The following is a 26,727-nucleotide window of genomic DNA, read 5'->3' as shown; positions in this document are numbered from 1 at the left end:
AGGGGCTCTGGTGGTGGGGCCCAGCCATCAGTGTTATAACAAACCCTGCAGAGGGTTCTAGTGCATGCCCAAGTCAGAGAACCACTTACCTAAGCCAACAGTTGTAGTTCATGAAATATTTGAAAGTTTATGGGCATTGAGGACAGAGAGACCTGAGTTTTAGTCTCCCTCTCTTCATGTGACTGTCATTCTACCACCTAATGTCTGTGAGCTTCTATGAAATGAACATACTAATACTTCCTTTCCAGGGTTGTTGTGAGGATTGGCTGATATAATTTAGTGCCTAACACTATAGCTAACACATTGTAGGATTTAAATAAATGATAGCTACTATTATTATTGCTGTTATTTTAAAAATATTTTCCCAATGAAATTATTACTTTCACTTGTTGAATAAAAACATGCTCATATCTTTGGTTTTAGATCCAAAAGCTCAAGAAATTAAGGACATCTATGGACTCCATGGTCAAGTAGAACACAAAATAGCTTTCCTGAGAACTCATGTGCCAAAGGAAACCAAGCTGGTGGTCATTGGTCATTCAATAGGCTGCTACATTTCTCTTCAGATCTTGAAGCATGCCCCTGAGCTCCCAGTAAGTATGCCACAGGAGGTGTGGGTTCCTAGTGGTGCACTTGGACAAATCCCCCTCAGCTTTCCTTTGTTCTGGTCGCTCTTATTTAATTGACAATTGAAACAGAGAGGATACATGGAAGCTGCCTTATCCTTTATTTCATATTACTGTGGGCCTGTGTAAGCGTATGTTCATGCAGTTTTCATAATGTTTCAAAAAATAACGCTGAAAAAGCTAGGAATTTTCCAACCAAATGCCTTTTATTCTAGGGTTATCTGGAATTCTTAAGTTACATATAAATTGTTGTCTTTTGTAAAAGAATATTTAAGGGCAACCACTAGGTAAGACCTAAACAATAATCTGTCTTTATTGGGAGAGTATTTTGCAAATGCTTATGCTTCCTTTTAGAAGGAAGAAAATTTATCATCATTGATAGGCAAACAACTGTCTTTATGGAACATGAAATCTTCATTTAGTCCTAAGTATGATTTCTTATCAGTTCTGTAGAGCTGCAGGCTTTTTGAGACACTCATTCATTCATTCATTCAGAAATACTTATTAGGTGCCACTATCTGCCAGAAACACTGGAAACACAAAGACCTATTTAAAGTGCCCAGGAAAGGTAGTGAACTACAAGAGACTTCAAAGCAAAGCAAAACCTTATACTCTAACACATACCATTGAGATAACCCATTGAATGGATGCGATTCACAATATAAATTATTTCTTCAACACACATGTTAAATACTTGCTATATGTCAGGCCCTGTGCTGTGCTTTGAGGACATCCCAATGAATAGGAGAGTCTTTGAGGTAAGAGTCTGAAGTCTAGAAGGAGAACAGACTAAGCCTTAGGTGTGATAACTACTAAGTAACTCCAGGATGTGTGGGAGCGTGAAGATGTTCCGTTGAGCCTGCTCACCTGAATGCAGGAGAGGAAGTGATTCCTTCATTCGCATGGCTTCTCATCTCTGCCTTCTTACTCGCCTCTAGTATCGTATTATGAGGTTACCATCTTTGCAAGCCCTGCGAATTGGTGGTTCTGTTTGCACAGTTGCTGTGGGCCCTGGCACTAGAGGCACGACGCCTAGGTTCAAATACTTGCTCTGTCATATTTTGTCAGTGTGACTTTGGATAAGTTATTGAGTCTCTCTGTACCTTGTTTCTTCATTTGTAAGATGGGGATAGTAATATGTTCTTTGAAGGAATTTTTTGAGGAATGATATAAAGAATTAAAAATGGTGCCTAGAAGTTAAAAATTTGCCAAAGGTATTGGTGACTATTTTATGGAAATGGCAGTGGAATCATTGCCTCAGTCATTAGGTTAACTACTGTGTTAGTTACCTACGGCTGTGTGACAAACTGCTCCCGAACGTCACAGCATAAAGCAATCCACATTTCTTCTCTCACGGTTTTTGTGCATCTGGGATCTGGCCACGACTTAGCTAGGTCCTCTGCTTCAGAGTCTATCGTAAGACTTTAATCAAAAGGTCTTATCTGAAAATTTGAATTGAGCCTGGCCGGGCGTGGCTCAGCGGTTGAGTGTCAACCTAGGACCCAGGCGATCGGGGTTGGATTCCCGGTCAGGGCACATGCCCGGGTTGTGGGCTCGATCAATGACTCTCTCATCATTGATGTTTCTATCTCTCTCCCTCTCCTTTCCTCTCTCTGAAATCAATAAAGATATATTTTTTAAAAAAAAAATTTGAATTGAGAAGGAGCTGCTTACAAGCTCATTCGCATGGTTGTTGGCAGGATTCAATTCCTCATAGGTTGTTGCACGGAGGGTCTCGGTTCATCCCTGGCAGCTGGGTGGAGGACATTGTCAGTTCCTTAACGAGTGAGCCTTTCTAACTTGTCTCATGAGAGTGAGTGTGGGAGAAGAGCCAGAGAAGTCTGCTGGCAAGATGGGAGTCCAACTGTAACCCGATTACAGAAATGTTAATCCCATTACTGTTACAGTATTCTGTTTGTTAGAAGGAAATCACTAGGTCCAGCCCCCACTGAAGAGGAGCGGATTACACTAGAGCATGAATATTAGAAGGTGAGGATCACTGGGTTGGGGGAAGGAGGGCATGTCAGAAGGTGCCTATCCCACCACTCTGGCAGTTAGGATTTTACTTGTGTGTACAATCCAGCATGTAGATACACACACAAACACACACACACGGACTTTTTATTTCCCAGTATAGGAATTCACTTGGTCCTGTCTAATAAAATGTAGCAAACTGATATGAAACATAATTTTGGTTATTAGTTGTTCCAGGTGTTTTAAAAGCTTTAAAAACATTTTTTAAAAAGAGTACTTGCATATTTGAAATAATAATAAGCATTACTGTCTGTGATGGCTAATTTTTTGTGTCAACCTGACTGGGGTGAGGGACAGCCAGATAGTTGGTAGAGCATTACTTCTGAGTGTGTCTTTGAGGATGTGTCCAGGAGAGATGAGCATTTGAATCAGTAGACTGAGAACAGAAGATCTGTCCTCAGCATTGGGGTCTGGCATCATGCAATCCTTTGAGGCCCAAATAGAACAAAAATTCTGAGGAAGGGTGAATTCTTTCTCCCTCATTTCTTGAGCTGGGACACCCCCCTTCTCCTGCCCTAGGACATTGGATCTCTGGATTCTCAAGCTTTCAGACTCACACCAAGTGGCAGCCCCAGTTCTGAAGCCTGTGGCCTCCCACTGATTATACCACTGGCTCCCCTGCTTCTCAGCTTCCATGTGGCATATTGTGGGACTTCTTGGCCTCCATAATTGCATGAGCCAATTCCTGCGCTAAGTCTCCATGTGTCTGATAGGTCTCCATGTATCTGATAGGTCTCCATGTGTCTGATAGGTCTCCATGTATCTGATAGGTGTCCATGTGTCTGATAGGTCTCCATGTGTCTGGTAGGTCTCCATGTATCTGATAGGTCTCCATGTATCTGATAGGTGTCCATGTATCTGATAGGTCTCCATGTGTCTGATAGGTCTCCATGTATCTGATAGGTGTCCATGTATCTGATAGGTCTCCATGTATCTGATAGGTCTCCATGTATCTGATAGGTCTCCATGTGTCTGATAGGTCTCCATGTATCTGATAGGTGTCCATGTATCTGATAGGTCTCCATGTGTCTGGTAGGTCTCCATGTGTCTGATAGGTCTCCATGTGTCTGATAGGTCTCCATGTATCTGATAGGTCTCCATGTATCTCCTGTTGCTTCTGTTGCTCTGGAGAACCCTGAGGAGTACACTGTTGTGTAAGCATTGGGAAGAAAATATTGACTTCTATATCCTTCAATTTATTAACTTAATCACAGATCTGCTCTTGGGGCTTTCCTGCACATCCTTTCTGCATGTGATGTGTAGCTTTCTCATGCATCTGTGAGAAGAGTTGTTCAACACATTTGTTCTGAACCCGCCTCTCTGGGCTTGCATTCACAGTGTCTATTAGGACAGACATACAATGCCTCTTAAGGCTGGTGTCGTTTCTTGTGATTTCTTCAGCTTTAGAACTTTCTAGGTATTGCTTTACTTTCAGGTGTTCTTGCCCTTACAGGAATAGCGGTGAAAAGGGAAAAGGAAGATGAAACACAAGCTTAATCGAGGCTGTTTGTGGACACATGACCCACATTGTGATTATAGTTTTCAGAGAGACACGTGAACTGTGTTTTCCTAAAAAGGGTGTATTTTTAAAAATATCGTGTGCAATAGATTGTCCATAAAGGTCACCTGGGAGGAGGGTGAACATCTGTATGATTTTTTTTTATTATTCAAAAGTTTTATCTGGTTTCAATTAACTACATTGTTGAAGTCCCCCCGCCCCTCTTTAAGCACCTGGCCCAGTTAATTTTGGTGGTATGATCCCTGCTGAAGTGTTGAAATTTCAGTGTCTCTAGGCTACTCTGAGACGGCCCAGTGCCTGCATGCCTGAAGTTAGCATGACACGCTCCATTTAAGATGCATTTGACAATCAAATAAGTTTGTATAAGCCAGAGTGTTGCAATCCCTAATCATTTTGCCAAAAATAAGTTAGCTGTTATGTTTTATAACATATGAAGTGTGATAATAAGAAACTTGTGTTTCCATCTCTTCTGTTATTTTTACTGGAATATTTGACTCCCATAAGATTTTAAGGACATGTGTGTAGTTTAGTAGCTGGTTTATTTGGTTTTATTTTGGTTCAGTTCTTTACCATATTTTTGTAACTAATTATAGGAAACTTTGGTCTTAAAATCATTATTAGAGACTTATTGCATATTTTAAACATAGTCTGACCTATATTTTAATACTAAAAAAAAAATAGGTCTTTTAAAAATTGGTATTAAAATATTTTTTCTTTAAGCAAATTTGGTACATAGAGTTATAGAATTTCTTCATATGTTTTGACAGTAAAGTTCAGAATAAAGAATTTAAAAAGAGCCTAGAAAGCGAGTAATTAGATAACTGTTAAGTAGTAGCTGTCGTGACTTATAATAATAAACACAATTGTAGACTCATGGGATCTTAACACTGAGATTGGCTTTAGAGAATATCTAGTCCCAGCTTTCATTTTATAGATGGCAACAAGCGAGGAAAGCGCCTTGCCAGGACTCAGCCTTGGCTGTGTCTGACTCCAGGGGTGGGGCACATTTTGTATTAGCTGTGGGTATAAAGAGAGTCTAAGAAGATATTTGATAGCTCTTTCAACCTTGGGATAATAGCAGCGCCTACAGATGTTCTGGAGTATGCTCATGGGACTCATTATGTTTTAGCTCAAGGAACAAGAGACCCCATGAAGATTGCTCTGACAGTTTGGGGTGGGGGGTAACATGGGAACAGAAGAGTAGCATTCTATCCCTGTATCTAGAATCTTCTTTCTTTCAACATCAATTCGTATATTCAAAACGTACCATCTGATTTTGCCAATAAATTGTTTGCGTAAAGTTCAGGGTTGGGAGTTGAAAGCCTTTGATTCTTAACTGGGCTCTGCACTGAGTCATGAGGTGAACTTGAAGTAATTTCACTTTTATTTTCCCCTAAGAGTTTATATAACATTTAATGATAATACTTCCTCTACTTCCAAGGGTATCAGATCCTTCAAAACTTAATTTTTTATTTTTATTTTCAATCCTCACCCGAGGATATTTTTTCCATTGCTTTTCAGAGAGAGTGGAAGGGAGGGAGAGAGAGAGAGAGGGGGAGAGAGAAACATCGATGTGAGAGACACATCGATTGGTTGCCTCCTGCATACACCCTGACTGGGGCCAGGGACCAAGCCTGCAACTGAGGTGCATGCCGTTGACTGGAAATCGAACTCAGGACCCTTCAGTCCTTGGACTGATGCTTTAACCACTGAGCTAAACCAGCTGGGGCAAAACTTTATTTTTTTTTAATATATCTTTATTGATTTCAGAGAGAGGAAGGGAGAGAGAGAGAGAGAAACATCAGTGATGAGAGAGTCATCACTGATCGGCTGCCTCCTGCCTGCCCCCAACTGGGGATCAAGCCCACAACCTAGGCACATGCTGTGCCTTGACGGGGAATTGAACCGTGATCTCCTGGATCCTAGGTCGATGCTCAACCACTGAGCCACGCCCAGCTGGGCAAAACTTAATTTTTTATATTATTTGGCCTTCCTTTCGGGAAAAGGCACAGTAACATAGAGCTTCCTTTTTCTGTCTGGTTGGCAAAAATATCTTCTCTCTAAATGAAATTTCCAGATTACTTAGACTTACTTCTTTAAGTACCAGACTATTTTATCGGTTGCATAAAAATGTGTCTAAAATATATTATTTACTGATCTGCCTTCTTCGGCAATGCGTATTAATTATGGAGGAATTAGTGATTCAAGGACATCATTTTTATAGTGTTGTTATACTACACAAAAAGGGATTTTGCCTGTGTCCTGAAATTTCTTAGCTAATAGTGCTTTTTAAAATATATATATATTTCTAATGTCTGTTTATTTTATAGTTTTTCTATCTCTTCCCTTAGAGCTAGGAGCCACTTCTGCTTCCTATTTAGAATTTGTTGCTAATAATTTGCTGTGGGTCAAGAAAACAGGTAACTGTGTTAGAATTTTGTCTCAAGTAAGAATGAACAGGTCTTAAATGAGACATAAGAGTAAAATTGACAAAATTAAGTACATGGACTTGTTATTGTTCAGAGCCTTTTTGTCTTTTGTTTTTTGGGGAGCCTCTACTGGTATTCTTAGAGACTTAAAATTTTAGATACTCAAAGTACACCACAGGTACAGCTGAGAAGCTTGAAAAACTTCACTGAAAGGGTTGGAATAGCATGTTAGATCACGTAGGTGCTGATTCAGGGGTACATCTCATCTACACCAGGGACGAGTGTAAGTTCAAACATCCTGCAGATACTGAGATTATTGAACTGTGGTTCACTCACTGTGCTGATGCACCTCCCCATCTACAGAGTTAGACGTGCCTGTGAGAACATTCAGGTAACAGCACTAAGTCGTGTTCAGCAGTCAGGGTAATCTGGAGGGAGGGGGACGAGTAAGAGAGAATTCATTTCTCAAAATAGCTGTTGGCAGAGTCCTGTCCCTACATTAAGCGATAAGAATTGGAAGGCAAATGAGGAAGTACCATGGGCTCTGAGTGCTTTGAAGAGAGGTGGCTCCTTACTGGGAATATCAGGAAAGGCGTGATGAAAGAGCTGGCACTTGACCAGGAGGATGGTCAGCGTAGGAGAGATTTGACGTTTTGGTGGTAGAGGTTGCTACGCGTTGTAAACAGTGGAAACAGTATGAAAAAGGAAAAATGGTTTTTATCACTGGACACATGAAGAGAGCAGTGAGTGGTCTGATTTGGATGCAGCGTAGTGTGCATGAAGGGTGCGAGGGGATGTGAGAACCTAGGCAGATAGAGGTGCAGGGGGAGAAAGTTTGGCCTAGGGGCTTTGGACTATTTTCTGGGCAGCAAGGAGCCACTGAAGGACCCGTGATAAGAACAGTCCTGCATCAGGTAAAGTTATCTCTACTGAAAAGAATGAAATGGGAGGGGAGCATAGGATAAAAAGTGAATGACCAAGTGATAGGCAAGTTTGCTAGTCCAGATGAGAAATAGTGAGGACAGTGTATGGGACACGCCAGGGAATTGTGAGAGAGCAAAGAAACAGATCAGAGATGCGTATTGGGGAATGACTGTATTTGGTGGAAAGGAGGCTGGAGGAGAGGAAAAGGCAGAAGGTATCACAGTGTTCCGGACTATTGCCTGCGGTCCCTTAGTGGTTCCTGAAGTCACCTCAGTGGGTTGCAACCGGTGGTTCAGCCAAGACAGGGAAGACTACCCTACAGTTACAGTGTCAGTGGCTTTTAACAACAGGATACTTTTTACTGCTCATGATACAAGTGTTCTGAGGGTAGGCTGCCCCTGTGTAATTCTCTCCATGCACTCTTACTCCAGAATGCAGACTGGTGGAGTAACTTCTATCTGGAATATTCCAGTCTCGTGGCAGAGGGTAAAAAAGAAATCGTGACCACACACTGCATTTTAAAACCTCTGCTTGGACATAACTTTGTCCCTCCTCACGCTGCATCAGACAGAGCAGCTCACATGACCAAGTCTACCACCAGTGAGGCTGCGAAGTATAATCCTCTCCAGAGAAGGGACGCGTACACTTGCGAACAATAAAACAGCATTTGAAAATATATATAATAAAAGAGAGTAAACAAGAACAGGAAAGACTGGGGGGTGTTGGATTGTAATAAAGGTAGGTATTGTGAAACTTTTGTTTCACTTTTTATGTGTGTGTTGATGTCCTAGATTACAATATGGAATGTATATCTTTCTGTGGGTCAAGATAAAAACAATTGAATAGACTAGAATATACCACGGAAGCTACGAGGTGAGAAAACATGTCAGGAGAGTTGTGGACATGTTGTAGGTTAAAGGTGGCCGCAGATTCTTTGCCTTTCCTCCCTCAAGAGGTGAAGTCTCTTTTCCTTCCCCTTTGACCTTGGGCTGGACACGTGACTAGGTTTCACTAATGAGTACAGTGAAAGTGATGTTCTGGTACCTCAGGCCCAGGCCCGAAGGGTACTGGGAGCTTCTGTTTCCTCCCTCTTGGAAGCCAGCTGCCCTGTAAGAAGTCCAGTGGGTCAGGAGGCTCCATCATGAGTGAAACCTTGGACCTTCCAGCCTATCCCATCTGCTACTAAATACAACCCAGGGAATGACCCATGTGGAGCAGAAGTCCAGCTGAGCCCTGTTTGAATTCTGGACCCCACAAAATCAGAAAGAGTAATCATCGTGGTTTTAAACCATAAATTGGGGGATGGGAGCAATGGGTTGCCGAGTCTAGTGTCACAAAGGTTAAAGAGAAAGGGAACTTAAGGCTTCTGGTATTAGTAATCAGAAGGTCACTGAAGATATCCTCAGAGAGAACATTTTTAGTGAAATAATGGGAGGAAGCTGCAGGTGATAAATGGGTAGTTATCCAGGAATTGGCCGGTAAAGGGGAGAAGAAAAAATTATAAGGAAGAAGCTGGTCAAGAGAATATTTTTGTCCTTAGTGGGAGATAATTTAACATATGCCGAGGCAAACAGCCCATGCAGAGAGAGATGTTGGAACATTTGTTGGATCACGTTTCCTTCTATTTGTCTTTTAAGCACACTTGAAAACTAGGAAAATTGAATTTTTCTTAATCTTTGCATCCTTGCCAAAGTGTTTTTGTGCCTTATACTTGGTTCTTCATTTGAGTCTAGAAACTAAAACAGTTTTTAAATTTGATGTACTATCATTACTAATAATTATACCCAACAGGGGAATGCTTTTGGGGGATTTCAGAGAGAATTGGGAGAAATGTGAACGTGTGAGCCATCTGGAGCACAGAAGATAAAGGGGGTTGGTATCGAGGCATGGGCCAGGGGCAGAAATTGAACTCAGAAGACAGTGCTCAGAATCCTAGAATTGTGCTGGGGGCTGAAGGCTAACTGGAGTATTCCAGAAAAACAGTGCATAGTAGTTCCACAGTTGTGTCCACGTGGCCCATTAGTGACCCCTGGTGTGTGAAAGCCACTAGGATCATGCAGCCAACAACTAAGTACATACTCTGGTTTGTGAAAGGTTCAGTTTCAGAAAACAATAAATCCCCTTCTCCAAGGAAAGTTTGTACTGAGTATGATAAAATGCTATTCAATCACTTACAGATTTATTTCAATATATCGTTATGTTTACAAGTGTGCACACACATTATCTTCTCTGAACCACCCAGGAGACTGCCTTGCTGAAAACTAGACACATGGAAAGTTTCAACTTTTCAACTTCAGCCATTTTTAGTTATCTGCATGTTTTTAAAAATCCTGAAATTGCTTTCAAAGTGGAAAAATTGTGTGGGCTTTTTTCATCTTTTCATAACTCAGAAAACGATTTAATATATTTTTCTCAAAGTTTGCAAAAAAAAAAAAAATCACCTTTGGGCTGAAACCAAGCATGGAAAATTTCACCACAAAGGGCTAATTTTTTGGAAAGCTGCAAGAAAGTGAAAACAGGGGTTTATAATAGAACATTCTTCATGCATGTTAATACTTAGTACTTTATCTAATGCATTTCATCTGAGAATTTCTGAACACTGTTCAGATTTAAATATTGAACCATTTTAATATGTGTGTATCCATGATATTGTCAGGTACGGAAAATTCCCCTCATCCTCTCAAAGGCCCAGTATAGTGGGAGTTCATGAGATGTATTTAAAGGGACAGGTAGGGCAAGCGAAGTGAAGTGGCTGCTAGCCAGAGAAACCTTGCACTCACTGCCTGACATTCTGTCGCCACCTCTCCCTGGCCCAGGAGTAGCTGCGAATAGACTATAATGGATGACACTAGGCACTCGTGCAGCTGGTTAGCCAGGAGTTCTCAAAGCAGCATCAGTATCACTCAGGGACTTGTTAGAAATGCAGTTATTGGGCCCCACTCAGACCTATTGCATCCAAAACTTTAGGGCTGGGAACACCAGTCAGTGTTTTAACTAGTGCTGCCTGTGACCCTGGTGGATGCTCCAGTTTGAAAACCACCAGCCAAAAGCTTGGAACACGGAATGTATTGAGATCAATGGACAGTTAAATCTGCCCTTGATCCTTGCAGAACATGTCAGTTCTATCTCAGATCATCCCTTGGAAGGTGGAGCATACCAATCAAGTCCTCTAAAGGAGGCTTTTCCACATTCCATGTATTCTAGCTCTTGCACCTGTGGCCTTCTCCCCAAGTGCAGCAACCCCCTGAGTAAAGGGGGTGATATCCTGCTTGTCGGGGCACAGCACTACCAAGAGGTATTTTCTCATTTCTTTGAGTTACCACGGTCAAACCTGGATGGGACCATATAGTTCATTTTCATTTCTTTGAAGTCCTAAGCTATGAGATTTAAGTGGCAGATAGAGTGGTGTGTCAGCAGGAGCTGATTTAAGCTCTGAGCCTGTGTGTGCAGGTTCTCAATCTTGTGTTTTCCAGCGGCCTTCTGCATCAGCAAGCTCTGGTGTCTATATGATTGTGTCTCTGTAGGCACTGAAGCAGTTTATATGTGTCATTGTAACAAAGTTGGAGAATATTCTTCTCATGATGGAAGTATCTGTGGTATATGGGCCTTTAGCTCATCACTGTTGCCCCTGCTGTTGTAAGTATGGGAGCTCAGGCATAGCCTAGGAGAGGTGTTTAGCAGTTTAAAGGTATATTCAGTTGCAGCCCATCTTGGTGAAGCATAAATAGAGCTATCTAAGCTGATATAGATGGAAAGGAAAAAAAGACACCTTTTTTAGTTGACTATTTAAATTTTTATTATGAAAAGTTTCAAACAGAAAAAAAAATTACTGTATAATGAATCTTCAGATACCCATTATCCAGATGAATATAGCTACTAATATTTTGTTGTCTTTGTCTCATTTTTTTTCTTAAATGCTTTCAGGTAAATTATAGCCCTCTTAATATTTCACCCTTAAGTATTTCATTATGCGTCTTTTTAAAAAGCTCTTTTCTTATATAACTATCATGTCATTATCACACCTAACAAAATTAATGATGATGCTTTGATATCATCTAATATAGCCCCTATCAGATTTTTTCTTTGTCCCCAAAATGATTTTTTACAGTTGGTTTGAAAGATCTTTCTTTAAATTAAAGGCTTTTCTTTCCAAGTATAAAAGTTAATATTCTTGTATATTTCAGGAAAAGTAAGTAAAAGTAAATGCGCCTTTGAATATTGGTGTAGTATCCAGAGAAACTTAACATACTAAACGCACCACAGTTGCTCTTATAACTCAATGGGTAGCTTTTTAAAACAGAATGTGAAATTGTTTAAAGAAAGGTATTTGTTATAGAAAAATCTGGTGTAAGAGTTTGTGATTTTATATAGGTCATTTTGAAACCTGCCCCTTGGGTTTCCATGCTTAGACCAGAGAAGATAATGCAGCACCCCCTCTCAAATTTGTTTTTATTTAATAAGAAGAAAAAAAATGAAAACTTAAGCTGCTTTGGCACTGTTATTTATTAAAATGTAAAAATTTACTTAAGATACCTAATTCTCTTGTAGATATTTGACATAATTGAAGATTAAATTATTAGCTCATTTACTATGATTATTACTATAATTATAATTTATAAATCTTATTTAATGCTTTCAACAGCTCTGCAAGGGCTATTACTATTCCCATAGTGTACATTAGAAAACTGTTACTTAGAAAGGACAAAGTTCCTTGCTCAAGATTAGACAGCTAGTTAAGTGTCTGTGCTAGAAGTTGAACCCCTTGTGTGTTTGACTCCAAAGTCTATGTTCTTAGCCACTAGGCAAAAACATTAATTTATTTTAATAACTTCCTTGATAAAGGTGCAAAGAATATGAACAGATGATTCACTGAAGAACTAGCTAATAAAATCTATCAAAAACCATGTAGGTAGCACAGTGTGTGACATAGTACTTAATAAATTAGCATATGGTAGTACTTAATGTCTGTTTGTGAAGTATAGTAGTACTTACTAATGTTTAATGAATGTCCCTCAGCAGTTGTCAGAATGAGCTGCTACATTGCAGCATTTAAAAGAAAAGTTCGGTGTTGTGTGTCTATACTTCTGTAGAAAGCCTGAACAGGTAAACACCTGGTGGCGTGTAACGGTGACGGCTGGGGCTAGAGGCAAGGGTGTGTTGGAGGCAGAGACTCTACATTGTTCCTGCTTTTTTACAATGATCATGTGCTATCAGAAAAAAAACACTCCTATAAAAAGTGTTCATACCCTTTGAACCTACTAATTCTCTTCTTTGGGATCTATATTAAGAAAATCTCAAAGATAGAAAACGCTCAGGTACAAAAATATTATTTGTTGTAACAAAAAATTGAAAACATCCTAAAGCCTGACTCTAAAAGGAAGATTAAGTAAAATATGGAGTGCAAGCTATTAAAATTATATTTTCAAAAGACGTTGTAATACATAGAAGTTAATTGTAGAATGTTAACAAAGATGTTAAAATATATAGAGAATATATGTCAGAAGAAACCATACATTAAAAAGTTTGAAAATAAAATTACTAAAATGAATATAGTATCTGTGTTTGGGTGGTAAGTTTTAGGGGGTTTTCCTATTTATTTTTTTATTTTTAAAATTTCCTTTAATGGCATATATTTCTTCACTATTATAATCATTTAATGATTATTCATTTTCTTTATTTAAATAAAATTGATTGTATGACTTAATAGCAGAAAATTGGTTTAGGAGAGAGAAAGTTTTCGATCATCTGTTGAAAAGCAATAGATAACAAAGGGGGGAAATTAAGGTGTCATGTGAACTCCATGGTTTCTCTGTAGGAAAACCCACCCTTAAGACCAGTAGTGGCACTAAGTTGGTAGCAGGTTTTCGGCAATAGCAGCTATCCTAGTCTCTTCCCCTGTTTTACCTAATCTTCCTGTTCTACTCAATTTGTGATTCTTTTTTTTTATTAACCCTGCCCGCCCCCCCCATAGGCATGCCTTTTGATGGCCTACCTCATGATTGTTACTTGAATGTGATAATAAAATGAGAGGTTGGGATTAACATCAGTCTTCCTACCACTAGACGGAAGCAGACCTTACTCAAAAAATACAGGCATATTCACATCTCATCTGAGAGGCTCTGGGATGTGAGTAGGTGGCCTGTGCGAGGCAGAGGTGTTGTCTTTTTGAATACCCTTGCAGTTGGATGGATACAGATGTGAAAAACAACTGGTGCTTTGCTGCATTTAGACCTTGTTATGCTCAACTGGGATTCACAGAAGAGCAAGTTCATAGAATCTCAGTGGACAGAGCATAGCAGAGAAGAGAAAACATGGTAGAGAGTGGAAACAGAAGAGCAAAATTCTGTGAATGTTTTTTTTTGGTGGCCATTGTTTATTCCAGCGAGAAGATTCTTTTTAGGTCTATCAGTCTGCAGAGATGAGAACTATGGCTGTGATCTTTAAGGAAGGAAAGGGCTCTTAGCATGGTTACCCAGCGTGCACAAGGCTGCTTTACCCTCCCTTCTTGCTCGGGTGGAAAATCTGTGAACAATATGCAGCGTTGGCCACACAAAAATTCCCTCAAGTGGAAAAAGCCTAACAGGCACTAAATGAAAGATGCTTCACAAGAATTAAATGTGGTTGCTTTGAGATCTTGCATTCCGAGCCAGCTCAGACTGATTGTATTTGGTTGGGGAAAAGCCAGATTATCAGGTATCAGAGAAGTGTATTGATGAATGGATAAAGCCTGAAGCCAGCATCATTTCTGGCAACTTGTCCCTAGGAAACCAGACAGTAAATCACTTCCCAGTATCAGCCCTGCAGATACCAGAGGGAGCACGCATCAGCGAAGTCTGTTGACAAGTTCAGAAGCTCCTTCTCAACAATTTTAATTTATCTCCTCAGCAGTGTAGTTATGGGAGCTCCTGTACTAAGCCAGATCGAGTGTTAGAGATTCAGCCTTTCCTCTTTCGTAACCTGCCACCCTCAGAAAAATGCTAGGAGCTCCTTGTGCCCTGTTGCAGAGGACAAAGGCTCTGAGGGCTTCAGTAGCATTATATGAATGTTGATTTCCTAAAACTTAAGGACGGATTCTGATTATCTGGGTGCCAGGGTAATTCTTCTGAAGGTCCTCTGAGGGAGGTGGCCTCAACGTGTCTCCTTCAGTCACAGTCCCTGTGCCTGCTCTAGACATACCTAGTGCTGCCTCCTAACTATTACTGTTTCTTGTTGTCCACCTTCTCTCTGCCTTTTCTACCGCAACCTAACAGATGTCTCTGCCTGTCTTTTAAAATCAGTCATCTCAGATGCAGAGTCCATGTGAACTCTTTCCCGACCCTCCCCATTTTTACTACCCTTCTTTTGTAACCCTTTTTCTCATGATTCTTATATACTCTGCCTAGTGTTGTAGGCATTGCATATGTATTTGATTCTCCCTGTTAGATTTCAGAGGTTTTCTTTTTTAAATTGAGGTGTAACTTATACACAATAACTTTTTTCTCTCTCCCTGCTTCAAAATCGACGTTTTCTTCTGACCTGTTTTCCAGCTCGCTCATCCTCACTTCAGCTACGTGTGAACTGCTTCTAAGCCCATCTGTGGCATTCTCAATTTTGATTACTCATTTTTTTGCTTATAGTATAAATTTCCATTTTATTATTTTTATGGTTACTAGTTCCTGGAATTCTACATCTTGTCACTTAATTTGATTATATTAATCACAGTTATTTTAAAGTTTATGTCTGACTTTATTCTCCTTTGGACTGTCAATAGTTTTTTTTTTTAAGTACAATTACTTTTATTCTTAAAATATAACTTGACATGTTTGGAATAAAAATAAAAATTGTGTCTGATCATTGCAGTATCTAAGTCTCATGTAGTTGCATTTCTTTTCTGCTTTTTCCTTCTTTGTTTGTGGTCACATTGCTTTGTCCCTCAATAAGTTAGTATTAGTCGTGATTCTCCAGAGAAACAGAACCAATAGGAGGCGTGTGTATATACAGAAAGAAATTAACTATAAGGAAGTGGCTAACACAGTTATGGAAGCTGACAAGTGCCAGGATCTGTAGTCAGTAAACTGGAGACCTGGGAGAGCTAACGGTGTAAGTTCTAGTCTGAAAGCAGGCAAACTCAAGACCCAGGAAGAGCTGATGTTTCAGTTTGAGTCCAAAGGCAGAAAAAAATGCAGTGTCCAGGTGAAAGGCAGTTTGCAGAGGGAATGCTCTCTTATGTGGCCTTTCTCTTTTATTCAGGCCTTCAACTGATTGGATGAGGCCCACTAACATTGGGGAGGGTAATCTGCTCTACTTGGCCTCTCAATTCAGCAGTTAGTCTCATCCAAAACACCCTCATAGACGCACTCTGAATATTGTTTGACCAAATATCTGGCCACCCCATGGCCTATCAAATTGACAGAAAATTGACCATCACGGTTTGGTAAGGTGTTTTTTTGTTTGTTTGTTTTTTCATTGAATACCTTTTATTATATATGAAAAATTGTTAAACAATATGAGGCTCCTGTTTTCCTCCAAGGAGGTTTTACTTTTGCTTTTGACCAGCAGGTATAGTAAGGACCCGTGACCTTAATGCCTTCAGGAACTGGACTAAGTCAGAGCTACCTCCGTGAGGACTGGTCTATTGCCAGTTCATCACTGTTTCTAAAGGGTGGCCCTTAGTAGGTCCCACTGGGAGCCTAGGGTACTCTGTTTTCAGTGGGCACCAAACACCCAACTTTTGGCCCTTGAGCCAAAGAAAACTTCTAGAAACTCTGTTCAGCTTTTTGCCCTTTTAGCTACTGCTGGAAAATTGGTAAATAATAAAGAGCTATCCGAGCACACCTCTCTGAGTTTCGTTTTGCTCTAGAATTTTGGCCTTTCAAATCGCCCCTGCCTTTGATGCTTTCAAGGGCACTTTAAACAAACACTTTTTCCAGCTTTTCTAATGTTCTTGGCAGGAAGATTGCTCTGAAGTAAGCTAGTCCGCCACTCGCACCCCCATCTCCACTCTTACCAGCTGTTGTTGCCCAGCTTCGAGCTCTTCAGGCTTTGCCATTGAGAAGTATGCCATTTCAGGCTTGTCATTCTTTTCGTGACCTGTATTTTACTCTGGACAGTTTTAGAATCTTTCCCCCATTATTGTGTTTTACGATGATATTTTTTGGACCGTTTACCCTTCTTAATCTGGAAACCAGGATGCTAACATTCCAAAAACTCCTCCTGTATTTTTTCTCTTTGTTTTCGCATTATGCAAGTGTCGGGCCTCCAGAAACGATTCTCATGTTTTATTTTAGTTTCCATTGTCCATCTCTGTGGGTTTTCTTAGTTATAAGATGAGGAATATGGGATATTTTCCCAATTACATCTTGGAATTTGTCTAATTGAACTTTGGATTTCAGCCTTCATGCAAATAATTCCTGAGATAATGTCTTAGTTTCTGTTCCCGCTTTGCGGTGTCCTTTCTGCCATTCCATGGCTCACTCACACTCTCTCTGAGGACAGCAAGTTTTTGGAGTTTTGTTGTACTCTTGATTTGTCTCTATTCATCCGAATCCCTCTTTTCATGTTTTATGTTGATCCGACTACTGTAACTGAAGCTTTCCTCCAGTGCCTGACATTCCTTCGTTATCTGTTCATATTTAAGAAAGAAGCTCTGAAAATCCTAGGAGGTTTGTGTGGGAGTGAGCCGGGTCAGCCAGTCAGTTTCACTACAGGGCAATTGGACAGGCGTCTGACACGGTGGGGGGTGTTCCCCAATGTCATTATCTGTATGTTTTTCTCTGGAGCCATTCAGTTTCTCAAAAAAAACTTTCAGATCTCCTGCCTGAGGGCAGCATCATCAAAGCAGAACAGCGCCAGAGGCTGGGTTTGCATGTAGGAGTGTCAGTGTTTAGGGTTGGGGCTTTCACTTAATCCCTTTTCATGGTGGCCCTTTCCCCTGCCTGTCTCTGTGCCTTGTGTACCCCAGATCAGAAAACTCTCTCCTTCAGTTTTTATACAGAATAACCCTTCAGTCCTGAGCTGGGGTAGGGAGGAGGAGTCTTGGAGGTATTGGATGAGGCAGGCATCCTGGGACTCACTGCCCCTCACCAAACTTTCATTCATGCCACCCACTGTCGCTGGGCACCTGCTATGGACTGAGAGGCACAAAAGAAGCTCTGCCCTGTCAGAGTCCAGTCTGCTCAGTGGAGATGGTAATAAATGTAAAAATATGCATGACTCAATATGTCCAAAGGTGACACTACCTTGATAAAAAGAGTGGGAGCAAGATAATGGGGATTGGAAGTGCCGTGGCTGGGGGATAGAGGGCAGTGGTGGACCGTACTTTATTTTTCAACATTTTATTTGGAAATAACTTTAAACTTACAGAAGAGTTACAAGAATAAGAATAGTACATAGAACACCATATACACTTAACCCAGGTTTACTATTGTTAATATTTAACCTTCTTTGCTCTGTGTCTCCCCCACCCCCATCTGTCCCCACCTGTCTCTCCCCTCCCCTCCCCTCCCCTCCCTTCCCCTCTCTCTCTCTCTCTCTCTCTCTCTCTCTCACACACACACACACACACACACACGCATAAGTGGAAGTAGGGAGAGCACATGTATATCAGCTGGCCCTCATTCTTCAGATTCTGCATCCATGGATTCAGCCAACAGCAGATCAAAAATATTCAGAAAAAAAATACTCCAGAGAGTTGATCCCTCAACAATACAGTATAACAACTATTTGCATGGCATTTACGTTGCTTTAGGTGTAAGTAATCTAAAGTATATGGGAGGATGTGCATCGGTTATGTACAAAAACCAATTTTATATAAGGGACTTGAGCGTCTGTGAAATTCTATATCTGTGGGGCTTCCTGGAACCAATTCCCCACGGATACCAAGGGACAAAAGTGTGTGTGCGTGCGTGTGTGTGTTTCTAAATCATCTGAGAGTAAGTTGAATATATCATGGTCCTTTTGAGGTGAATGAATTTTTAAGTTGCTAACTAATATTTGAACTGGTAACAGAGTACATGATTCCCATTTCCATCATATAGCATTTTTTAATTGATGAGTCAGTGACCTGTTGTCAAACAGTGGGGTGTTGTGCTTCCGGACCACTTAGAGCACTCTAGCTCCAAGCTGGGGCACTTGCCAAAGTCACCCTTTCAGATTCTGTGTAGCTTAGCCTTTAGAAACCAAGAGAAAGCTGTATTGCCCAAGGCCCTAGTATCGTGTGAGAGTTTCGTAGCTGTAGGCATGAGGGTGGGTTTGCTCTTGTCGCCAATTCTGAGGCCCTCTGGGGAACACTGTTCAACCCGGAGTAGCAGGTGCTCTGTAAGGGGCTGTCGGACTATAGAGCCGCTATGAAGACTAGTCTGCAGCGGGCCTGTGGTGGGCGCCCTTATTTCCCGTTTGCATTCTTCCTGAGTCTGAACCTAAAGGACTCAGGGCATTCCACGAGGTTGTAAGCTGAGCAGAAGAGCATCTCGCATTAAAAATAAAATAAATATAAACTGCGTAAAATGACAAAAGCTTTAGAAGAACAATCTATAGGAATACTTTGAAGCTGTGTTTGCATTAAGTGTAATTGTAAGTTATATAAATATCTCTGCAAATATGCAAGCATTCTGTGTAATTAGCAACCCTGACATGTAGACTAAATGCATGAAATGGCTTTTTTTTACATTCAGGTCATTAAAGTGTAGAAAAATCTCTGCCCCAGAAGGTCTTCATGTGATTCACATGAATGGAAAGTGGTAAAAATGGTCAGTTTCGTGAATGCCTTCTATCTTAAGCAAAGCATATTGAGGTAGCATGATTTTTTTTTAACAGCAATCAATAGTTGAAGCATCTCATGCCTTACTTCATAGGATATGGAGTTAGTTATTTCTGAAGCTGGATGTTTTGAAACACTCATAAATATTGGCCTATCTCTAATAATAATGGTGGTGATTGGTTTAACCCTAGGGAATTATGTCACCAAACAATAATGATTACTCAGAAATTCTTTTGTGTGCAAGTATATAGTGTTTATAATGGTTAGTGGCATGAGCTATGAAATACCTCATCTTAGTTACTTTATAGCTAAACCTCCATTTTCTCATCTATGGAATGAAGAAACTTACTTGGTATGGTTGTTAGTGTGTTGAATGAAATAATGTATATAAAGTGTATTAGTGTAGTTCCTAGAAGACAGTAAGCTATCACTGCTGCTGCTATTCTAAGCACTTCCCTACTGTGGGGCATTTTCCAGTCCTGCTGATGGATGAAATTACTAAGCCAGAATATAAGATCTCAAAAAGCAAGGCCTTGACCATTCAAATAGAACTATTTTTGCAGTTTATAAACCTCATACATATGGTTCAATGAGCTGAACAGACTTATCCTAACAAGAGGAAAATATGGCCTTATGGGGAGAAGAGATCAACTACACTAGGATTACTTCTAGGTCTATGTTTTGACTACTAGCAACTGTATCTTTGAAGGCTGTCTGGTTTATATTGCATGTTCTCTAACATGTCTTAGCAATGTTAGCAATCATATTTCTTTTTTTAATATTTTTATTAATTTCAGAGAGGAAGGGAGAGGAAGAGAGAGATAGAAACATCAATGATGAGAGAGTCATTGATCGGCTGCCTCCTGCACACCCCCTGCTGGGGATCGAGCCCACAACCCAGGCATGTGCCCTGACTGGGAATTGAACCTTGATTTCCTGGATCATAGATCAATGCTCAACCACTGAGCCATGCCGGCTGGGCAGCTGTCATATTTCTTGTTTCCAACTTGTGCAGTGGGGAAGCAGCCAGCCATTACTGCAGCAGGTAGGCTCCGCTAATCAGCAGATAGGGAAAGTAACAATAATGCTGTTCTTCTGGAGATGTCGAAGGACTGTTTATCATGGCTTCGTAGCATAGGCATCATTGCTGCACCCCAGAAAAAATGGGTGCAAATTAATAAATTATTTGAATAGTAAAGTTTATTGATGACTTTTTAGATTTTAATCTTTGGTGTGTGTGTGTTTTTTTAAGAAATGCCTATTTAATTAAATAGATTGCACACAGACCACACGTAAACATCATCCTCTTTACCTTTAAATTGTTTCCTGACTTCCTTTCTGAAAACTGATTAATAATAATAATAAACTCAGGAAGAAATAAACATCAAAGTACTATCTCTAGTCTCCCTAAAAGTACCCTCTCTAGAAAGCCCTAGTATGTGTATTTATCTACTGCACTCTTCAAGGACCATGGTTGTGCTTCACCATCAGAAGTTGACTCTGGTAGATTTCAGATGGGAATGTGAAATATAAGAAAATGTTTCCTTGGAGTAGAATGAACTGGCCAGCCTGGAAGCTCTCTCTTTAATGAGACAGTAACATAAGAAAATGTTTTGTCATGTACACAGTTTTGGAAACCTTCTCTGCACAGCTGTGCTATAAAATTGGGTACACTTCCTTGACCTTGGTGGGTTTTTGACCATTAAGTTGCTATATGAATAAAAGAAATTTTTATTACTATGTCTTATCCTATCAAATTTGGACTATAAATTTCACTGAAATTATTATTACGATATCTAGGAAAAGTATAAGTTTCACCCAACAGGTAATAACTGTTCTCCAAAGACAAGAGAGGAAAACCAGTCTCATCAACTAAGTATTAGTTGTGACGAACAGTATTTGATCTCTTCTATGTCTGAGAGGCAATGATGCATTCAGAGCACATATTAGAACTTCTCATTGTTTCGGTGCATTCCCAGGATTCAGAGTGCACTTTAATTCTCAATTTGTCATTGATATGGATCAACCACATGTAACCCTGTAGTTGCTCATGTACTTTTAGAGTTTCCCGTGCATGCAGTTTTGTTTAACATGGGTCACAGTAATGGATCATTTATACAAAGTAATGGATCGCTTCCTCTTTCTGCCAGCTGATTTGATCAGTCCGAAGTTCCTTATGTACTGTGGGTTACACAACTAGTGTGGAATCTGTATGGTACATTTATTAGTATGACAGTAACTGTATTAACCATTTATGTTCTCTAAATCTTTGAAGGTATTGTAATAAACACAAGGAAGCCTTATTATGAAGTGAGTAAACTTGAGACTAAATTAAGCAATGAGTTACCAAAAAAGACTAAATTACCAGACTTTTTGGAAAACATCATTTTCCTTAGTTGATTGTTCAGGGGTTCGAGGGGGTGGCAAAAACACTTATTTCTAACTTTCTCATTTAAAATATTTGTGATGTGTTTAGCATACTTTTCTGCTTTCATAAACAGAGTACAATAGAACATAATTTAGTTTTATTTTCCCAATGAAGAATTTGTAGCACCTGAGAGTCCCAGTCTGAGAAACTAAAGATTTATAATAAAAGGAGAGTTATGCTATGTTCAGGGTGTGGGAAACTCAGTATTGTAAAGCTATTACTTCTCCTCAAATTAATTTATAAATTTAGTACAATCCCATTTAGAACCTCAAAAAGATGTTTGTAGAACTTGAATAGCCCATTCCAAAATGTTCATGGAAATGCCGAGAGCTAAAAATACCCAAGGCATTTTTAAAGAACAACATGGGGTTTAACTTACTCTACCAAATATCAAAGTGTATTATAAAGCTTTAGTAAATAAGACTTTGTGCTCTTGGCACAGAGTTAGACGACTATCCCAGTAGAACAGATTAGAGAGCCCTGAGAAGGACCCATTCACACGTACATGGGATTTACAACAGAAGTGTCACTGCAGGAAAGCAGGGGGAGGGCGGCCTTTGCACTTCAGTTGGGTTTCCATATGGAAGAAATTTAATTAGACCCATATTTCACACCACACACAAAAATTTGTTTCAGGTTGATTATGAACCTGAATGTGAATGACTAGACCAGAGAGCTTTTAGAGGTATTACTAAAGAATATTGGCTGCCAAAGAGCCTGCAGTGACTGCACTGTGACCGACCTGGCTTCCTTACCAAGGCATATGGATCCAGGCAGGACTGCGCTTGGCTGGAGCTTAGAAGTCAGTTTCCCATCATCACCTTTGCTGCCACTGCAGCTGCTATTAAGAAACCTGCTGTCTGCCTTCAGGAAGAGCTCTTCCCGGGATAGGGACGGTGGCTCTTTCTTAGCCCTTCCGCTGGGAGGTCTAGCAGGGCAATGAGAAACCCTACCTCTCTCAACACCTTTTGATCCAGGTCTTTAATAGTGGTATTATTGTTAGACTTCTTAATATTGCCACTCTGAAGGGTGTATTCCTCATCTCTGAGACAGTAGTCATATTGGACTCTGAGCCATCCAGAGAAGTCCTGAAGAATGTCTTTGGACTAATGTGCAAAGATGAAGTGGTGGCATACCACTGTCTATCAAATACGAGAGTGGAGAGAACTGGAGACGTGGGAAGCTATTGGTTCTTTACTTGTACTTCCTGCCACTGGAGATAATTGTCACAACGGTGCCTGTGCTACATACTCTGCTTGTCCTATGTCCTCAGCAGTTACTGCTGAATCAGAAACGCTGTATATCTCTGGGTGTTATGCTGAAGGGAACAAAGACTGCCAAATATCAGAAAAGTCCTGGGACTCCAGAACTGATACCCTTCCTTCTCTATCTGTGTTTGAGCACATGGAGTTGGAATTCCCACCGAAAGTGGCATCCAGGGAGGATTCCTTTGACTTTTCTTGTCCGGTGATACTTCCTTGAGATTTCTTAATCTTAGTTTGAGTCTCTTTTTTTTAACCTTTATACAGTTGAATCTTGAGCAACACAGGTTTTTGAACTGCACAGGTTCACTTATATGTGCATTTTTTTCAATATTTATATATATAGTTGGCCCTCCAGATCTCCGCATTTTGCATTCAAGGATTCAACTAACCATGGATCAAAAACAGTATTTTTGGTCCGCGGTGTTGCCAATCCAGCATTTTTAAAGATCATCTGAAAAGGCTGTGGCTCCCTGCTCCTGAAGATTGTCTTTTATTTCCCATCAAGGCTATAGAGGTGTTGTGGGAACAGTACATTCTTACTTATGTAACACAGGAGGAGATCTAGTAGAGGTCAAATTGTTGTGACCAAAAAAGACACAACTAAAATATCTGTCATTTTTGAGAACAAAGGAAAAGTCTGCAGGAAATGGCTGAGCATTTAGCTGACAGATATGACCAAGGAAAAACAAGAGGATATGACTAGAAAGAAAAGGGTCCTCCACAGCTTTCACCCTCAAATCCCTTTTATCTATTAATAACAAAGACATGAAGGCAGAATTACAGGTGCTATCTCATCAACTTTAACATTGGGGCAGTGCCATCAAACAGGTTACTTTGAAAAAGGACAAGAGACCGAGCCCACCAAAACCCACCTTTACTCTCAGGTCCCGAGGGGAACAACACTCTCAGCTCGTCCAGGAGGAGGAATGTGATACACAAGGGAAATGGCAAATCACTGGTGCCTGAAGTCACAGGAACAAGCTCACTCTGAAGTGAAACACAATGAAGGCTTAAACCCACACTGTAGAACAGACAAGAGGCAGCATTATCTAATTCCTAAAACATTTTGAATGAAAAAATAGTATCTTCATAATTTGAGGTTAAAGAAGAATTTCTTGAACCAGGCACAGAGAACAGTAACTATAAAAGAAAAAACTTAAACTCAGTGGCATCAAACTTAAGAACTTATCTCCATTATGAAAAAAATAAGAATAATACGAGTTGAACAGGCAAGCCAAGGACTGCCACAAGATAAAGGACTGGTATGTAGGATAAAATACCAACTCCGACAAATCAGTAAGAAAAAAAGACAGACACCTAATAGAAAAATGCGCAAGAGACCTGAATAAGCACTTCAGAGGCGATTGAAAGTGTCCAATAAACACGTAAAAGCTATTCAACCTTCTCAGTCATCAGAAGCAGAAATCAAAGCCACAGTGAAATGCCACTCTACACCAGGTCAGTCAAAATTACAAAGTTTGCCAGTACCGAGTGTGGTAAAGATAGGTAAGAGTATGAACTCTCATGTCTGTTGTTAGGGGGGTAAATCGGTACAACTACTTTGGAAAACTACTTGGAATTACCTACTGAAGCGGAACATGTGGATACCATATGACCCAGTATTTCTACTTCGAGCTGATAAAATCAACAGAAGTACTTGTGCATGTGCACCAAGAGACATGCACAAAAATATATAGTTCATAGCAGCATATTTATAGTTTCTCTGGATTGAAAACAGCCCAAGTTTCTATCGGTAAAATAAATAAGTTGAGGTACGTTCATACAACGGAAAACTATATAACAAAGAGAATCTATCGCTATGTGTATCAACATATATCTTATAGACAATGTTGAGTCAAGGAAGTAAAGCATGAAAACATATTGCATGTTCACATTTTATGAACATTAGAAAGTTCATTAAAAGACAGAAATGAACTATAATAAGGGATATGTTTTAGTCTGCTGGAACTGCCGTAACAAAATACTATAAACTGCTTGGCATTTATTTTCTCTGGAGGCTGGGAGTCCCAGGCCAGCATTCCAGCATGGTGAGTTCCTGGTGGGACTTCTTTCTGGCGTGGAGATGACCACCTTCTCCCAGTGTGTGTTCACCAGACCACCAGACGACTTCTTTGGGTGTGCTCGGGAAGAGAGGGGGCTCTCTGCCATCTCTCCTTGTAAGGAAAACTAATCCTGTCAGCCCCACCCTTCTGACCTCATTCAACCATAATTACCTATCTCTAGATACGGTCACATTCTATGTTAGGGCTTCAACATACAGATTTGGGGGAGACAGGATTCATTCTGTGGCAGAATGAAAAGTATTAATGAAAAGCAAAATAAGGACGTGATTATAATATTGGATAAATATTGATATAAAACACGGTGAGGCAGTCGGGATAGCGGTTACCTGAGGTGTGAGCAGAGGAAGAAGTTGTGGTTGGAAGATGCCATGCTGGCTCTGTTTTGTTTCGTGACCCGAATAGCTATTCATTGTATAAATTATTTGTTAAATGTCACATTTAAATTTTGTATACTTTTCTGTATGTGATACTTAATAATTTAAAAGGTTTTAGAAAAAAGCAAAACCATTGCATCCATTCTCATTTCCTGTTCTGCAGTCCCTTACTTAGCGCTGTTCCATTTTGTTACTCTGTTATTGACAGGATTGTGCTTAATTATCTGTTTTGACTTATGATTCCCCACAGAAATTATTCTTATATGTTAGTTCTTAACATTAATATGGTACACTTAAAATGTTTTGTGATGATCTTTTTTCTTCTGGAGTGTTATGAAAATACATCTCCTGATATTCTGAGGAATTGAGTTGAAATGACATTTTTGTCCTTAAACACTTTCCCACATAGGTGAGAGTTCCAGCTTCACTTGTCCCTGGCCTCCGCTTTTTTAAGGTTGAATCAATTGTTAGAAATACATTTGGTCCTATTAAAGATTATCTTTGGCTGGTAAGATTAAGGAATAGAGGAGCTTTTCAAAAGTGGACTATCAACAAATATAATCAGTAAAAGAAATGCTGACTAGAAATAGAGTTTTTGTGTGGCTCTACTTTCCTCTGATATCATTAGTGAACCAATGATATCACTAATGGTATGTTAATGTCTCCTTTCATCAGTCCTTCAAAGGGATTTTGAGTTGCTGTCACTGTCAAGAAGTTACCTAGGAATCTGATTTCCTCCTCACCCTGAAAATTAACCCCAGCAGGTCAAGGGACATCCTTATATCCTACGAGATGGCGTGGGCTGAGACGGCAGTGGGTGGTGATTCTTAGTCTGAACAAATCTTTAGTCATATTCCAAAACCCAGTCATTTGTCGATACTATATAGAAGAAACAATAAAGCAGTAGGTTATCCTGTAAGAAACTTATCATCAACATGTGCTTTCTCTTGTAGATAATTCGCTCCTTTCTGCTCTTTCCAACAATTGAGCGAATGTCCGAGTCACCCAACGGCAGGATCGCCACTCCACTTTTGTGCTGGCTTCGATACATTCTCTATGTTTCTGGCTACTTACTACTTAAACCGTGTCCGGAGACAGTCAAGTCCTGGTTGCTCAGAACGGCCCTTCTGTGGATGAACTTGCAGGGTGAATTTTTGGCCCCAAGTGTGTTGGAGCCGTTCTGCCTTGGTAAGCACATTTAAAATGTATGGGTTCATTCCTGTATCAGACAGCGTTAAGGGAATCTCAGACAGTGGATGAATATCAACCAAGAAATTATTTGTCGGATTTTTTCTTCCAAAAGTTTA

The 26,727-nt window shown here is 40.1% G+C and overlaps 1 protein-coding gene across 2 annotated transcripts in view; it reads left to right on the top strand.

Annotated features, from left to right (window-relative positions):
- LDAH (lipid droplet associated hydrolase) overlaps positions 1-26,727 on the top strand; it is a 67,633-nt gene that overhangs the window by 19,174 nt on the left and 21,732 nt on the right. Inside the window, exons 4-5 of one of the 2 annotated variants that reach the window (XM_081156803.1) lie at positions 424-593; positions 26,374-26,608. In XM_081156803.1, coding sequence (XP_081012929.1) covers positions 424-593; positions 26,374-26,608 — 405 coding nt within the window. The remainder of the gene's footprint in view (positions 1-423; positions 594-26,373; positions 26,609-26,727) is intronic. The other variant, XR_014000171.1, reaches the window with a different exon arrangement.

This window comes from Miniopterus schreibersii (genome assembly GCF_964146895.1).
Source record: "Miniopterus schreibersii genome assembly, chromosome: 13".
NCBI classification, from domain to species: domain Eukaryota; kingdom Metazoa; phylum Chordata; class Mammalia; order Chiroptera; family Miniopteridae; genus Miniopterus; species Miniopterus schreibersii.
The sequence above is the reverse complement of the archived record's forward strand: the minus strand, read 5'-3'. Positions and strand labels throughout refer to the sequence as shown.